Source organism: Crocuta crocuta, unplaced genomic scaffold (assembly GCF_008692635.1).
Source record: "Crocuta crocuta isolate KB4526 unplaced genomic scaffold, BGI_CrCroc_1.0 scaffold1173, whole genome shotgun sequence".
Lineage (NCBI taxonomy): Eukaryota > Metazoa > Chordata > Mammalia > Carnivora > Hyaenidae > Crocuta > Crocuta crocuta.
In genome coordinates this window covers 524,391-541,984 of record NW_027532276.1, presented here as the reverse complement: position 1 = coordinate 541,984, position 17,594 = coordinate 524,391, and the positions used below count along the sequence as shown (strand labels likewise).

The 17,594-nt window shown below is 34.8% G+C and overlaps 1 protein-coding gene across 6 annotated transcripts in view; it reads right to left on the bottom strand.

Moving 5' to 3' along the window:
- Nucleotides 1-17,594, bottom strand: part of LOC144243374 (pleckstrin homology domain-containing family A member 5) — a 237,017-nt gene that overhangs the window by 86,722 nt on the left and 132,701 nt on the right. For 5 of the 6 annotated variants that reach the window (XM_077778397.1, XM_077778393.1, XM_077778394.1 and 2 more), the window contains 3 exons: nt 7,484-7,567; nt 6,456-6,576; nt 3,243-3,347 (listed from right to left, as the gene is read on the bottom strand). In XM_077778397.1, the coding sequence (XP_077634523.1) occupies nt 3,243-3,347; nt 6,456-6,563 (213 nt within the window). In that variant the 5' untranslated portion in view covers nt 6,564-6,576; nt 7,484-7,567. Of the gene's footprint in view, nt 1-3,242; nt 3,348-6,455; nt 6,577-7,483; nt 7,568-17,594 lie in introns of those variants that run through there. The other variant, XM_077778391.1, reaches the window with a different exon arrangement.

The following is a 17,594-nucleotide window of genomic DNA, read 5'->3' as shown; positions in this document are numbered from 1 at the left end:
TTTGGGAGAGAGAGAGAGAGAGAGAGAGAGAGAGAGAGAGAGAGAGGGCAGATACAGAATCTGAGGCAGGCTCCAGGCTCTGAGCTGTCAGCACAAAGTATAATGTGGGGCTCAAACTCACCAGCCATAAGATTATGACCTGAGCTGAAGTCGGACGCTTAACTGACTAAGCCATCCCGGGACCCCTAAAATAAGCTTTTAAAACAAAATGTAGAAATCTAATTACAAAGCAAAAATATGAAGGCAGTTTTCAAGGGACTTGTATCACCTTAAGATATTCCCAAGTACACAGGTGTCTGAAGAGGAATACCATCACGTAAAATATACTGCTGAAGCAAGTTGATTTAGCTTCATATTTGTAAGCATTCCGAAATTACTTTTTTGAACATACATGTCTGCTAACATGAGGATAATGTAACCATGCAGCATTGTGTGCATTCTGGTAGACTAGATTTAATAAATATGTTAATCTCCAACAGGAAGAAAAATATGTGATTTGAAATTATCCCAAAGGTAATGCGATCTAAAATGATTGTGAATAAAGGAAACTTAGCATACAAATACATTTCGTAAACACTTTTTTCTTACATATACAACTGGGGTTTCACTCATCTTGCAAAAAAGAGTGCTTCTTTGGCAGCTTTTTCTTAGTAATTCAGTTAATAAAAATACCAAGCTCAAACAAAATTACAATTTTAATAAAAATTACCTCCCTACATGCAATAAAGCAAAACTGCAAGAGTAAATGAAACACACACACACACAGAGGCAAAAAAGAGGTCATTTTGGATGTGCATTAACATTCTTAATTTATTTTTAGTCGTAACCATCTAAAAATGACTTTAGAACTAAAGAAATTATATAGATAAAAATCTTAAAGGATTTGTCCTTAAAATTGACAGCTACATCAAAGAACCAAAAAAAATTTTTTAATGGTATATGGTATTTTCAATGTCCTAATAATATCCTATAATACAAATAATTTAAAAGTTTAGACTTTTATGTATTTTTTTATTTTAGAGAGAGCGAGTGTGCATGCACGCACGTGTCAGCATGGGAGGGGGCAGAGGAAAAGAGAGAGAGAGAATGTTAAGCAGGCTCCATGCTCAGCAAGGAGCCCAATGCGAGGCATGATCCCACGAAGCTGGGATCCAAGAGCCAAAATCAAGAGTCGAACGTTCAACCAACAGAGCCAACCAGGAGTACCCAAAAGTTTAGACTTTAAGTTTAGACTCACTCTGCAAACAAACACTCTGTATAAGTCACACAGCTATTACAAAATACACACTCATGGTAGAGCAACTGGTTAACACTTCTGCAATACAAATTAACCCAGGGATCAAGGAATAAGAACAAGTGGGGCGCCTGGGTGGCTTAGTTGGTTAAGCGTCCGACTTTCGCTTAGGTCATGATCTCGCAGTTCGTGGGTTTGAGCCCCGCATCGGGCTCTCTGCTGACTGCCAGTTCAGAGCCTGGAGCCTGTTTCAGAGTCTGTATCTCCCTCTCTCTCTCTCTGACCCTCCCCTGCTCAAGGTGTCTCTCTCTCTCTCTCTCTCCTAGAAATAAATAAAAAATATTAAAAAAAAAAAAGAAAAGAAATAAGAACAAGTATCATTTAAAAGAAATTCCGTATTGTCTATTAGGCTCAATATTACACTCAGCTATTTGAACATAATTTGGGCTTCTCAGAAAGACTAGTTAAAGAAATCTTTCAGCATGGATAAGTTTAAACGCCAGATGGTTAAAATATAGATGATTTTTTTTTAATGTTTGAGAGTGAGAACGCATGTGTACAAGTGAGCTGGGGAAGGGCAGAGGGAAAGGGAGGGAGGGAGGGAAAGAGTGAGAGAGAGAGAGAGAGAGAGAGAGAGAGAGAGAGAGAGAGAGAGAGAGAAAATCCCAAGCAGGCTCCACGCTGTCAGTGCAGAGGCTGATGTGGGGCTCAACCTCATGAATTGTGAGATCATGGCCTGAGACGAAATCAAGAGGTGGATATTCAACTGACTGAGCCACTCAGGTGTCCCTAGGTTTTTTTTTTTTTTTTTTTTTAGTAGATGATTTTTAAATAAAAATTAAAAGTTGGCATTCAAGGTACATAATCAACTCAGCAAGACACTGGCAAAACTAATTTGCTTGAATGATTGGGAATTCTTGGGATTTTAAGAGGGCCCTCTCTCAATAACATATTTAGTTGCCACCTCAACTTTCAGATGGAACAATGTCTAATGAATGTATCATGTATATACATGTATAATCAGAGACAGAATAAAGGTAGAGGAAGGTTGAATATTGAATGTATCATCTCAGTTATCTGGTGGTCACTTGGAAACCCAGCTGCAAACCAGAAAGTAAAAAAAGAAAACCGCCTATAAGCAGTGAAAAGAGATGTCAGAAAGTCCAATTACATGCGTCCTTACTAATTCCCAAATTAACGGTAAGGTTCCAAAAAAGCTTAGTTATCAGGTTTTCCAACTTATCAGAGTGTCTGAGAGAGAGCCATACTTAAGCAAACAAACAAGAAAAAAGAAAGAAAAAGAAGAAAAAAAGAGGGGCGCCTCGGTTAAGCGTCTGTCTTTGGCTCAGGTCATAATCTCACAGCTCAAGGGTTCGAGCGCTGCACTGGGGTCTGTGCTGACAGCTAGCTCAGAGCCTAGAGCCTACTTCGGATTCTGTGTCTCCCTCTCTCTCTGACCCTCCCCTGCTCACGCGGTCTCTCTCTCAGAAATAAATAAATAAATAAATAAATAGGAAGAAGGAAAAAAGAAAAAGAATAAATACACAAGAGAGTAGTCTTGAGAACCTAAAAGCAAAAATCTGAGAAAATTAGAAAAATCTCAATTCTGATCAGATTTCTCTAAGTGGAGAAGTATATAATTGTACATTTCTCTAATGATCTTTAAATGAACAGAAAAATGAATACCTCTGTATGTTTTTTCTCATTTAAACAAATATTTCTGCCGTGATAATTTTAGTATAGTATTCCTAACATTTTCATATAGCATATATTTAATTTCAAATCTAGAAATATCTATAACAAACACACACAATCTGTGTTCTAAGTAACATCCATTACTTTTTCTTTCTTTACTGTTCTCATAACATTCTTCAGTGGGAATAAAAAGAATCTGGATGACTAATTCTACAGTTCCTTCTCCATTTTATATAATTGTCCTATGTACATTGAGCTGAAAAGGTCTTCTGATTCCATCTTTCTTTCACATCAAATAGAACACAAAAAATACCTGTTTATAAAGCCAACCTCGCCTGACCACAGGTGCATTAGGATTTCTTTTAATTGAATTTGATCTCTTTCCAAAATTGTGAACTTTTTTTGAAGACCGTGAAGTCTAAAGAGAAAAAAGAAAAACAGAACATATGTTAATAATGCGTAGGTATTTCTATTTCTTTTTCATAATTTTATATCTCCAGATTTCTCTGAAACATGCAGGACTTAAATCTTTGCAGATGAATTATAACAATTCTGCTTTTGAGGATTTACTTGTTTGCAGTGTAGGAATTCTACTCAAAGAAATTTTCCTCAGGATTACAAAGAATCACAAGTTTTACAATCTGTCCTTTAAAACTGGGATATACAATTTTTAAAAAGGCATAATGTGTGGCACTGTTTTGTCCTAGCTGCTATGTAAATTGAACAAACCTTGGGTAAAAATGAACAAATCGTTAAGAATAAATGAAATATAGAACTTTTTGCTTTATATCTGATTTAACGATGTTTCAATTACAGAAAGTTAACAGTGTCAAGTGTCAAGAGAAATACTTGGATATAAAATATAAAACATACCACATCAAGTCAACAGAAGACTAGAAGGATATGCTTAATGTCATGTACTGTTTTCTCCTTTTATGGGCAACTCTGAACTTGAATGATACCAGATAGATGGTGTTTACTGTATTTTTAAAAGTATACATAAAAGATATGTAATATCTGAATATCATAAAAGATATTCAAAAGATACAATCTTTTGAAATACTGCTATATTTAGTATGAAGATTTATTTTGGCAGGAATGGTAGTGGTAACCAACAAACAAAAACAAGCTGAATCTGAGTTCTCTATAAAGGTAAGTAATATCAAATTATCTCTTATTTTTTAACCTCTCTAGAATCTAGCACATTTCATTAGAATTTTGTTTTTTGAAGCTTATATTAGTACATAACAGAATGTTAAGACCCAATATCAACCACATTTTCCCCAAAGTATGTTTTATTAATAAATTTCAATTTACTTTTGAATAGGTAATGTTTAAAGACCGTACAAAACTCAAATGGCCCAAAAAGATACCCTGGGACTGGTTGTCTACTTCCTGCCTCTGGGCTCCAGCATCCAAACAAATCCGTGAGGCAACCAATGTCAACTGTGTGTATATGTGCACTTACTCATCTAAGATAACTGTTTTCATAAGTATGGAATATCTTCTTTTCCTCAAATGATGACATATATAATACCTACCCTTCTGTTCCACTATTTCTTAGAGCTTACTACATAAAGAAAATGCCACATTGTTGTCGATGTACTGTGCAAATACTTTTTAATCTTTGCAAATTAGATATGTGAAAAATGGTGTCCTTTATTGTTTTCATTAGCATTTTTAATATTATAAATGAGTTTGAACATCGTTTTCACATATTTAACAGTAAAATTCCATTTTATGGGAAGAGATTTTTACATAATTTGCCCATTTAAAAAGTAGGTTGTAAGCCTTTTCCTTATTAATTCATAAAACTTCTTTGATTATAAAGGAATTATTCTGAATTATTATATGAATTGCAGAGATTATGCATTCATGATAATTATCTAAGGTTCAATCTCTCCCTTATTTTCTACTTTGATTTCTGGGTTTTATGTCATATTTAGAAAGCCCATCTGCATTCTGAGTTTTGTTTTTTTTTAAACCTTCCATTGTTCTTTGTGGTGCTTTTTATAGTTTTGTTTTTAACATTTCAACACCCAACCCATCTGGAAAATTTTCAGTGTAAAGATCCAACTTTCTTTCCAAATAATGACTTGATGGCCCTCAGTCTACATATCATTTCTCCGGATTTTGATTAAAATATATTAATGAGGCATGACAACGCTCAGTTATCTTACTAGCATTTTATTTTGTACAAGAATTAGAAAATATTTACATTTAGAAATTTACATTAACTTGTAATACTCTACAAAATTTCATTTTAAAATCAAAATCAAAAATGTTACAACAGGGAATTTAAAATAGATAATTACCTATTATCCATTTCTTTATAATAATCCTAATTTACTATTATCACTGTTCTATTATAAGATACATTATTTTTTAATAAAGATTATTCTTTTATCATCTCTTGATTTTTCTTTCTAACCATTAATTTAGGAACTGAGAAGCAACTTTAAGGCAAACTATTTATTCAGATTTAGTAGCGTATTTTCCAAGAGTTTGATAAACTTTTCATATTAAAATTCTAAGTTTAAAATATTAACACTGTAGTTTAAAGTATAAGAAACAATACCCCAAGTGGTTTGCTCAGAGGAGCATAAAAAAGACTCTTTATCTCAGGGTCATGAGTTCCAGCCCCATGTGGGGTGTAGAGATTGCTTAAATAACTTAAAAAAAAAAAAAATAAGAGTAGTAACTACAAATTTTTATAGGCACAAAGTATGGGACCCTAGATTAAACGATTAACATTTTTCTTTATGAGTATAAAGAAAATCCACCCTCCTCTAGTTCCATATGACTATGGCACTTTTTATATAATAGATTCTAAATATGTTAGAATCATCCAGCACACTGGCATCGGGTTTGCCTTTAGCAGAACAGGGTTCTACATTTCTTTTTAAAAAGTTTGTCTGCTCAATCTAGGCATATGTAACTGTCAGAAAATGGGATTTCTCTGTCATTATAACCTTCATTTTTAAAACTTCACTTGAGGGGCACCTGGGTGGCTCAGTCGGCTAAGCGTCCAACTTCAGATCAGGTCATGATCTCATGGTTCGTGGGTTCGAGCCCCGCACCAGGCTCTGTGCTGACAGCTAGCTCAGAGCCTGGAGCCTGTTTCGGATCCTGTGTCGCCCTCTCTCTCTGACCCTCCCCTGCTCATGCTGTCTCTCTCTCAGAAATAAATAAAACATTAAAAAAAATTTAATCAAATTTAAAAAATTAAACTTCACTTGACTCAATAAATTGCCATTTTCTCATATAAACATCCATTATATTTATAATATTATTCAAAACTGAGCCCTATAATATTTTTTAAAAACTCATTAAATTATTAAAATATAATCTTAATATTTTATATTCCACATCATTGCGTAAGTCAATTATCACAAATGTAATTAGGCTCATGCAATAATAAAAATGAAATAATTATTCTATAATTCTAAGTCCATTAAGACTAATAGTAATAGATGCTACCAATTATACCAGGTATCAGTAATTAACAGGAAGCAAAATAACTTACTCTGCCCACAGGGCTCATTGGATGCACCGCATAATCTGAAGTCATATTATAGTTAGAAGCTTCATTTATCATGCTTATAGGTCGTTCCTTCTTTTCTTCAGATGTCATGGTTGCAACGGTCCTGAAAATATGTCAGAATGCTAAAACTTGCTGTGTATGTTAACTGCTTTACAATAAAGTTTCCCTAGAGATTACAGTGTGTGCCACTTTTTCAAAACAGTTGGATACTAGTTAGAGCTTAATAAACTCTAGAGTCAGAGCTTAATGTTTATAACTGTTTTAAATATAATTAGCATTTCTAAGCACAGAATAGGTTGAAATCATGTTTATTTTAAGGAGCATTATTAGAGATATGCTACTTGGTCATCTAACTGGAAAATTAAAACTTCAGTTAAAAGATGAGCTATTCTATTTGAAAACAATAATAATTATATCAAAAGCTATTTTTTTTGAACAGATTTATAGCACATAAAATACTTTCACAAATATCTCATTTGATGCTTACAATAATCCTAAGAAATGGTAATTACCACTATCTCTGATATAAGGATGAGAAAACTGAGCTCAAATTAGTTTAATAATCTGATGAAGTTTATAGTTTCTCTGACCTTAGATTCTGGACTCTTGAGCTTACTATCTGTGTTTGTACTAACAACTTCTGAGATCACTTACATTTTTCATCAAAGAAAGTTTTAAGTTATGTTCCTATGCCATCTATAGTAAATAGATGGGTTTCCATTATACCTGACTGCAAATATCCAGACAAGAAACTGTTAAATCATAATATATTAAAATGAGGATAAGCGCAGGGGTTTCTGGGTGGCTGGTTAAGTGTCCCAGTCTTAACTGTTGATTTTGACTTAAGTCATGATAGTGTAAAGCCTGCTTAGGATTCTGTCTCTCTCCTCTCTCTGCCCCTCCTCTTGCTCACAGTCGCTCTCAAAATAAACTTATAAAAATATATATGGATAACAGCAATCTTAATGCTAACGCCATTTAAAAAGAAGGCATTCCATGAAACTACTTACTGTTCATTCACTACAAAAATACAATTGTCCTGTGATGGCTGTCCTGTGACTGGATGTTTACACGTTACTTTCCTTTCATTATGGCTAAAAGAAAAGAGAAAAAGAGAAAATGCATGTACTTCTATTATCACAAATGTTCTTCTAATATTCTGGTAGCAAAATAGTGATTTCTTTATTATAACATTAGTGAATAAAAGAGATGAAATTCAAACTCCCAGGTGATGAAATTTCCAAATACACCCTTTCTCCTACCTACCATGTGCACATACACATGTACATGTGAATGCTACTAGTTTTACTGTATAGTTAAATGCACCTCCCACCTCCCAAGCCTGACCTCAATTCTCTCTTCTCACTGTTTTATAAAAAAGTTAAGTTGATTTGGCTCCACAATCACTGCACTTTACATTTGATAGATGTGACACAAAGAATGAGTATCTGCCTATTTCCATTGTTTTGTATCCTTATTTAGGCACATTATACAGAAGTAACGCCAAATTCATATATGGAAAAAATTTAACAGTACTACTAATGAGTACTATTAAAAAACAGTACCATAGGAAGAGCAATATTTTATGGTGTCTTTGTTTCACTAAAGAATCTTCATATAAGTAATGTAATGAGATTGATTTTTATGATACTTGAAGAAAGTATGTAATAGAAAAATGGAATCTGAAGGAGAAAACAAAAACCTCAGATGTACAAACAATAAACAGAAAAAAAGAAAAATCTACTTGTTATGTTTGCTGAGAAAAAAATTGCTTTGAATTAAGGACGGCTATTTCTTGGACACTAAAGACCTTTGCCTAAGAAATACTATTCTTTTTAGGCTGAATGATAAAATTAGGTCTCCTGCTGTCTTCTTGAAATGAGAAGAAAAAAAATTCCTAACCTATTTATCTAAACGAAAAATAATGGATGCCAGAAAAAGTGTACTTTAAACTAATAAATAACATTATTATTCGTAAATTAATTTTTTCCCCTTTGGGTCACATACTATAAGGCAAGATCTATAAGGAAAATCTATCATTTACTTTTCTTACAGAGAAAAATTTCAAGATGCTGTAACTGAATACTGCTTTGTTAATCTTATAAGATTATTAAATGTGCTCTGTATTTTGGGAAGTCTATAATCACAAGCCACAAACTTTCTGGCAAATTTTAGGTATTTAAATTCCTTTTCCATATCCTAACTTTTATTAATATTGCTTTTATTGGTAATGTAGTACTTGAAACATTATCCATTAAATAAAACTAAAACCATAAGAAAATAGATACATATCGACTACTGTGGGGGTAGAATGACTGATTGAATACAATGTATTTCTATTATTCCTTTAGATAACTGGTCTAACAAGCACATCGGACTACTAAATCAGCAGCTTTTTGTGCTGGTTTTGTTTTTATACAATAGAGATTAAGATTTGGTGGGTTTAAATATTTATTTGGAGGGATATTTTCACTACATAAAAAGTATGTGAGTAGGGTGTCTTGATGACTCAGTCAGTTAAGTGTCTAACTCTGGCTACAGTCATGATCTTACAGTTCATGAGTCTGAGCCCCACATCGGTATATGTGCTGATAGCTCAGAGCCTGGAGCCTGCTTCAGATTCTGTGTCTTGCTCTCTGCCCCTCCCCTGCTCGTGCTTTGTCTCTCTCAAAAATAAATAAACAATAAAAAAAATGTTAAAGTACATGAGTTCAGTGGTAGAAACTTAAGGTCTCATGTGGGATAGCAGTTTATGTAATAGCAGTAAACTGGTAACAGAATAACTAAGAAAGTATAGCCTCTGCAGGTAAGTGGAAAATTCTGAAGTACCCAGATGTGATGAGCACCATGAATGTGTCGAGGTATATAAATTGTAATGTTTAACAGAATAAAACAAGTGTGGAGGAAAAGGGTGGGGGGAAGTAATCAAGGATAGGGATTAGGACACCTTAATGATAAAAAAAAAAATGGAGGATAGCATCTTTTGTTTTCTTAAACCTCTCTTTGGAAGCATTAAAATGCCAGAGGTGGTTGAGTGGTAGATAGAACAGAAATATACAAATCTTTTCCATAAAAACCCAATACTGCAAAAAGAAAGCAAACAAGCCCTGTTATACTGCATTATTTCCCCAGGCTATGTCATCTGGCCCAGGAGGAATACAGCGGACTCCAATCCCAAAATTCTGAAAGCTCTAAATTGTAACAACATGTCTCTGCAACAGTTATCTGGCTGAGAGACTACTGTGACACCCTGAGTACTGAACGGATGTAGGTACCCATCAGACAAAGACAGAAAGAAATGGGGACACCTAAATAACAAATGGTTAAAAAAGAGCACACTCTTTTCCCTAGAAGTGGATGCTGTTTTGAATGAAATTGATGTTTTTATTATCCAAGTACTTTTCAAAGAGCACAATGTCTTAAACAGTAAAACTAAATAAAAATCTTACTGTTCTAGCTTAAAAGACCACTGACTAAAATCAATATGAAATACGAATAAATTTATGTTCTTCTTTTATTTCTTCAAAGCACCCAATGTATTTTTTTAACTTAATGTTGATATTATATGGACACAAAATTCCTAAGAAGTCTACAAGGACACTAACACAAAAGTCTTTTACAGGCATATTTTAGAGATACTGAAGGTTTCATTCCAGATCACTGAAAGAAGGTGAATTTTGCAATAAAGTGAGAAATGAGTTTTCTGGTTTCCTAGTGCATATAAAAGTTATGTTTACATTAAGTGTACAAAAACATTATGTCTAAAAAAACAATGTACATATCTTAACTTAAAATGCTTTACTGCTAAAAGATGCTATTTATCATCTACGCTTTTAATGAATCACAGTCACTGATCACAGATCACCGTAAGAAATGAATAATGAAAAAGTTTGAAATAATTGCAAGAATTACCAAAATGTGATAGAGATGGGAAGTGGGCAACTGCTGTTGGAAAAACAGTACCAACAGATTAACACAACCAGGGTTACCACAAACCTTCCTTTGTGGAAAACACACTATATGCGAAGTGCAATACAGAAATGCAATAAAATGATAGGACCATAATATTTTTTAATGAAAGAAATAACCTTTCTCATTACATAAGCATAACTGTAATATAAAATAAGTAAGTCCTCTCAACTATTGGGACCTCATCAAAATAAAAAGCTTCTGCACAGCGAAGGAAACAATCAGCAAAACTAGAAGGCAACCAATGGAATGGGGGAAGATATTTGCAAATGACATATCAGATAAAGGGTTAGTATCCAAATTCTATAAAGAACTTATCAAACTCAACACCCAAAAAACAAATAATCTAGTAAAGAAATGAGCAAAAGACATGAATAGACACTTCTCCAAAGAAGATATCCAGATGGCTAACAGACACATGAAAAAATGCTCAACATCACTCAACAGGGAAATACAAATCAAAACCACAATGAGATACCACCTCACACCAGTGAGAATGGCTAACATTAACAACTGAAGCAACAATAAATGTTGGCAAGGATGTGGAGAAAGGGGATCTCTTTTGCACTGCTGGTGGGAATGCAAACTGGTGTAGCCACTCTGGAGTATGGAGGTTCCTCAAAAAATTAAAAATAGAACTATCCTATGACCCAGCAACTGCACTACTAGGTATTTATCCAAGGGATACAGGTGTGCTGTTTCAAAGGGGACACATGCAGCCCAATGTTTATAGCAGTGCTATCTCAACAATCGCCAAAGTATGGAAAGAGCCCAAATGTCCATCGACAGATGAACGGATAAAGAAGGTGTGGCATATATATATATATATACAATGAAGTATTACCCGGCAATTAAAAAGAATGAAATCTTGCCATTTGCAACAACATGGACGGAACTGGAGAGTATTATGCTAAGTGAAATTAGTCAGTCAGAGAAAGACAAATATCATATGACTTAACTCATATGAGGAATTTAAGATACAAAACAGATGAACATAAGGGAAGGGAACCAAAAATAATATAAAAACAGGGAGGGGGACAAAACATAAGAGACTCAAAGAGAACAAATTGAGAGTTGCTGAAGGGGTTGTGGGTGAGGGGTAGGTAGGGGGTGGGTTACATGGGTAAGGGGCATTAAGGAAAACACTTGTTGGGATAAGCACTGTACATAGGGAATGAATCACTGGAATCTATTCCTGAAATCATTATTGCATTATAAGCTAACTAACTTGGGTATAAATTTAAAAAACAAATAAATGAATTAATTAATTTAAAAAAGTCCTCTCAAATGCTTATTCATTTGTTCTGTCTTATACAATATTCCTAAAATCTGACTCCTGAAAACTAATTTAAACAGCATAATTATCAAACAGAAAAATCAGTAACATTTTCTAATTATTTCATTAAAAACAAATTATAATTGGGATGCCTGGATGACTCAGTCAGTTAAGCATCTGACTTTGGCTCAGGTCATGATCTCACAGTAAATTCAAGCCCCATGTTGGGCTCTGTGCTGACAGCATGGATCCTAAAGTCTGCTTAAAGTTCTGTGTCTCCCTCTTTTCTCTCTCTGTCCCTCCCCCACTCACACTCTGTCTTTCTCTCAAAAATAAATAAACATTAAAAAAAATTTTTTAAATCTTAACTGTTCAAATGTGTTAATTTCCTATCACCTGATAGGACTGTCAATCCTTTCTGCTCCTGGGCAAATATGTTTTTATATGCATTTTTATATATTTAAAAATTTATTTTAAATTTCAAAAGCATTCTTTATTTTGGCAGTTACATTTTGTATACTAATATTGCATTTTAAGGCATTTGTAATGGAAAGGGTACACATAATTTTGAAATTATACACAGAAACTAAAAATATGAGTTAAATGAATACTGAGTGCCAGTAAGTGAAAGCACTGTAAACTAAATCCAAATGGGTCTTTAATAATCTCCACCATTCTGTTAATGTGTAGAATTCAGACAGTAATCCGTATATACCAACTGGGCACTGTGGGAGGCGGCTGGCCCGCTGTTTCAGTATGAAGTCAGGCCACGGTCTCTGGCATGAAGGAGGACTGTCTGCTTAGGACCAGGAAGGACGGTAGGGAAGACAGTGATTCTCAGCCTTTCCTCAATTCTACTAAAGTCTGTCCCTTGCATTGTTTACAAAGCGTATGTTTTCATCCTACATCTGCTATCCTTTTGTTGCCCACAAGTTGTTTTCTTTTATGGAAGGGCCTCAAAATTCAGATCAGGAATACTATCCGTTCTGTTGTAACACTGGAGAAGTGGATTCTCCAATGTGATTCATATGTTAGGGAACACTCTGAATATCAGTCACAAAAATTCCACAATTGTGTCTGCATGCTCTTGTCTGTGATCCTGTCCTGTCTGTGTGCACAAGAGCACATCAATCATACGACTGCACAACCTCAAACATCTGCCAACCACTTTAGTTCACTGCCTAGTGTATGCAACATGCTCATTCACATGTAGTGATACAACTTTCTAATTTCTGATTCCCCTACTTCCAAAACTTCCCAAAACTCACAAGTTAAAACTGCCCCAATGTCCACTTCCACACACAAACTGTGGGTCTTTTTCAAGGCAAGTTGTATCTGTAGTATTTTTGTGTTTCTTAACCATTTAACAGTAAAATTGTGCAACCACTTTTACTAGTTTTATATCGTTGTTTTAGTGTCATTAATGGAAGCTTTTGAGTGGTCTTCTAATAAAGTCCTTTTCCCCAAAAGCCCCATTTTCATTAGCTGATTTTGCACAGTGAGGTGATTTTTAGGAACATACATGTTGTGTTACAGCAAAATTGACTGTATCACTTAGTTCCAAACTAACATGCGCCTGTGCTGCTAAAAACACATTCTGATGCTTTAATAGATAAGATGCCATTTTAAAAATCCTTGCCAGAGATTTTATGCTCTTCATGAATGAAAAGGAAGTACTGGAAAGGTATGATGTTACATAAATTTGTGTTCCTAGAGGGATCCTTATAAAAAAGGGATAAAATTCAGGTCTTCATATAAAATATTCTTAAGATCACAGAACAAACTAATTCCCATCTTGTCTTTGAACTCCTTGTGGCATAGCTTAAGTCCTAACCTTAAAACATGTGACACCCAGTATTTACCTACTCATACTTTTTGGATTCTGTGATGTTTTATTTTTTAAGACTTATTTTATTTTTTAAAATANTCACGCTATCTCTCTATCTCTCTCCTAGAAATAAATAAAAAATATTAAAAAAAAAATCTTAAAAAAAAATAAAATAAAATAAATTATTTATTTATTTTGAGAGAGAGAAAGAGAGAGATAGAGAGAGAAAGAGAAGGAATCCCAAGGAGGCGCTGCACTGTCAGCACGGAGCCCAAAGCAGGACTCAATTTCACGAACCGTGAGATCATGACCTAAGTTGAAATCAAGAACTGGACGCTTAAGCACTTGAGCAACCCATGCACCCCTTAAAGGTTTTATTTTTTAGTAATCTCTACACTCAACATAGGGGCCCTAACCCACAACTCCAATATCAAGAGTCAGCATGCTGCATCCACACCGACTGAGCCACCAGCAGTCCCTGTCTGTGATGTTTTAATGCCTAAGTCTAGACCAGTGGATCTCAGCTGGGAGGAATTTTATTTCCCAGGGGACATGTGGAAATGTCTGGTAATATTTCTGTCACAACTGGGACTGGTATCTAGTGGGTAGAGGCCAGGATGCTGCTAAATGTCTTACAATGCAGAGGAAAGATTTCCACAGGAAAAAAGTATGGAGCCCAAAATGTCAATAGTGTGAGGTTATATAAGCCTATGCTAGAACACCATAGCCCTCTAACAATTAACTCTGCTGAATAAGCCACATTTATTTTTTCTTTGTGTTTCTGTAATTCTTTAGAGACAACAGAGGCAGCAGGAAATAATGGCAATAGAGAGCACAGGTTCTGTTACCAGACCACCTAGGCTTGAATCCCAGCTCCCCAACTCATTAGCTAGATCTAAATTACTTTAACTTTCTATGCCTCAGTTTCCTTTACTTGGTACCAGTAGCTGTATCACAGGTTGGTTATTTTTTCAGAGCTGCTCTAGGCATCGGGGACAGCAGTGAACAAAACATAAAAATCTTTGCCCTCATGACACTTACGTTCTAGTGGAGATGATTATGAGGATTAAGAGGGTGAGCAGTATCAACATGGCCTGGGACAGAGTAAGTCCTCCATAGCTGCTGGCTTGTATTTATTGTGAACAGCAGGATTTTCAGCATGTCGTGGTCATTAAATTACCGGTCAGTCAACTGTTTATGTTAAAAGTTTAAAACAGTACCCACCTAGTGGTCCCCCTCACCCAGTTTTCCGCTTTCTGTGTTTCCGTTACCCATGGGTCAACTGCAGTGATGATCGTTCTGAACTATCCCCAGAAGGTCACTGGTACCCTAATGCTGTGTCATAATACCTGTGTTAATCGCTTCACTTCATCTCATCACACAGGCATTGTATCATCTCACATCATCAAAAGAACAAGGGTGAGTACAGTATGAAATATTTTAGAGATCATATTCATGTAACTTTTACTACAGTAGACTCTAATTGTTCTATTTTATTATTAGTTATTGTTGAGCTCTGACTGTGTGTAATTTATAAATTAAGCTTTACCATAGGTATGCATGTGTAGGAAAAAACATAGTATTATATAGGATTTAGTACTATTTGTGCTTTCAGGCATCCACTGAGGGATCTTAGAATGTATCCTCTGCAGATAAGGGGCTACTATACTCAGTATTTATTGTAAAAGAATAAAGTTGTAATCTCTCTTGGTTTTCATGTTTCTGGTAAAGATACCTACCCCTAATACGTCAAAAAGACAGAAGAGAAAAGTAATTCTAATATAAAAGTTCCAAAGAAAGATTAGCTGTGTTTTTACACTAGCAAAGGCAGGATGTGAGAAGATTCTTAAATAGTGACAAGCAACACTTAAAAAAGAAAAAAATTGACTCAGCGATTCTGGAGAGTTCAGGATCAAAGAAAATAGGGCATATTCACTAGCTCAATCTGAAGATCATGCTCTATCAGGAGCCCAGATAAAAAGGCTGAATCAATTCCATTTTCAGGAAAATATCAAGAAATCGACAAACAGCAACATAAATTACTTGCTTTTTGGCATTATACCTTCTTCACTGTTTATTACCAGACATGTAATCATTTAATAACCTAGAAGAATAATGCAAGACCTGCTTATTTACAGCCTCTACAGAACTACTTCCTTCAATAATAATTTAGTTTTAAAAGATCTTAAGGTGAATAAATCAGTGTGTATAAAATGTTATGTTTCTATCAAATTATATAAACAAATTAAAAATGACATGTCTGCTGGAGATGGAATATACTTATTACTCTACATTATTCCTTTTCAAATCTTGTATTTATGAACCAAATAATGCATCATGTAGGTAACTGTAGTAGAAAATCTAGGTGAAGCTGCATCATTGTAAGCAGTACTGAGCTTTCTAGCAGCCTGCACGAACAGGAACAAGAAAAGCTGATAAACCACATTACTTCTTATAGCCTCGTTGTGGAAACAGAGCAATTCACTGGGTTTGAGTCAAGTCTCAGTGACAGGTGCTTTTTATATGAAGAATAATTTAAATTATATGGCAGCACACTGAAGACAAAAGAGGCTGGTATTTGTGTCCCTTTCCAGGGTCATTGGAGCAAGGCATTTTTGTGTTGAGTTCACATTGCTCGTCTTCCCTCAGCAGAAGACTTATAAGGGAAGATGCCAATGACATTGCTGAAGAAACACCTCCCTTCATACACTTAGTAGACGCATAAAATGCACAAAATTGCACATTTCATATACATTTCATAAAATTATGGGTTTAGAAAGAGAGGAAAAAAAGATTTAAAAATTGGATTGTCTGTGTTGCTATTAGGTTATAAAAGTTCTTTATATATTTGGGGTATTAACTCCTTAGCATATATATGATTTGCAAATATTTCCTCCCACCTGGTAGACTGTCATTTTTTAAAAAAAAAAAAAGTTTATTTATTTATTTATTTTTGAGATAGAGAGTGAGCAAGGGAGGGCGAGGGAGGGAGACAGAGAGAGAGAAGGAGAGAGGGAATCCCAAGCAGGCTTGGCATCATCAGTGCAGAACCCGACGTGGGGCTCAAACCCATAAACTGTGAGATTGTGACCTGAGTCGAAACCAAAAGTCAAACACTCAACTGACTGAGCCACTCAAGCACCCCATTAGATTGCCTTTTCATTTTGTTGTGCAAAACCTTTTCAGTTTGATTTAGTCCCACTATTTTTGCTGTTGTTCCCAGAATTTTTTTTTAATGTTTTGGCCAACTAATAGCAATGTTCTGGATATTTCTTAGTATTGCAATTTTCTCCTATGGGAATACTTGTGTGTGTGTGTGTGTGTGTGTGTGTGTGTGTGTGTGTGTCTTAATGCTTTTGTTTCATGCGTAATTTCAATGACTGCTTAATACATAAAATCCATTGTTTTTCAATTTAAGAAATCTCAAAATTGCTATTAACATTGTCAATAGCAACCAATATAATTCTTCTGAGTAATAATATATTAGACAAAGCAAGCTTGAGTAGTGTTTTATGTGTGAAGATTTATCCACTGTGCACAAAAAGTATGTGGTTGTAAAAAAACCGTTCCAGAGAAGAGATCTTAGTTGTCTCTTACTAAACTCAGATGCAAACCTGTTTGTGTGATTTGCTCTGAATCATGTGTTTCCCTTATGGGGAAGAAAGAAGGATTTAATTTAGTATAAGAAAAATAGGATACCATAGTGGTTTGGCAGCGAAACCAGTATCATGACTTGGACATTTACAAGGGCCCAACCCATAAAAGGTGCCACATATTCACAATGTTGTTAGAAGGGAGCAGGGTGGAAGAGGTGTGGGAACTATGGAGGCTATTTATTTCTCAAATTAGGCTGAAAACTATAGAGCAAACAGCTCATGTGTATCTTTATGACTTTTTAGTATCCTTCCACTTAACACAAAACAGAGTATTGTACATTCTCAATTTGTCCTTGGTTTCAGTACCCTATCAGACAATACCACTCTCCAGATTATTTTAAAATTGAAGAACTTTTATCACTACAAATCAAAAAGCCTTATCACTTTGAGAT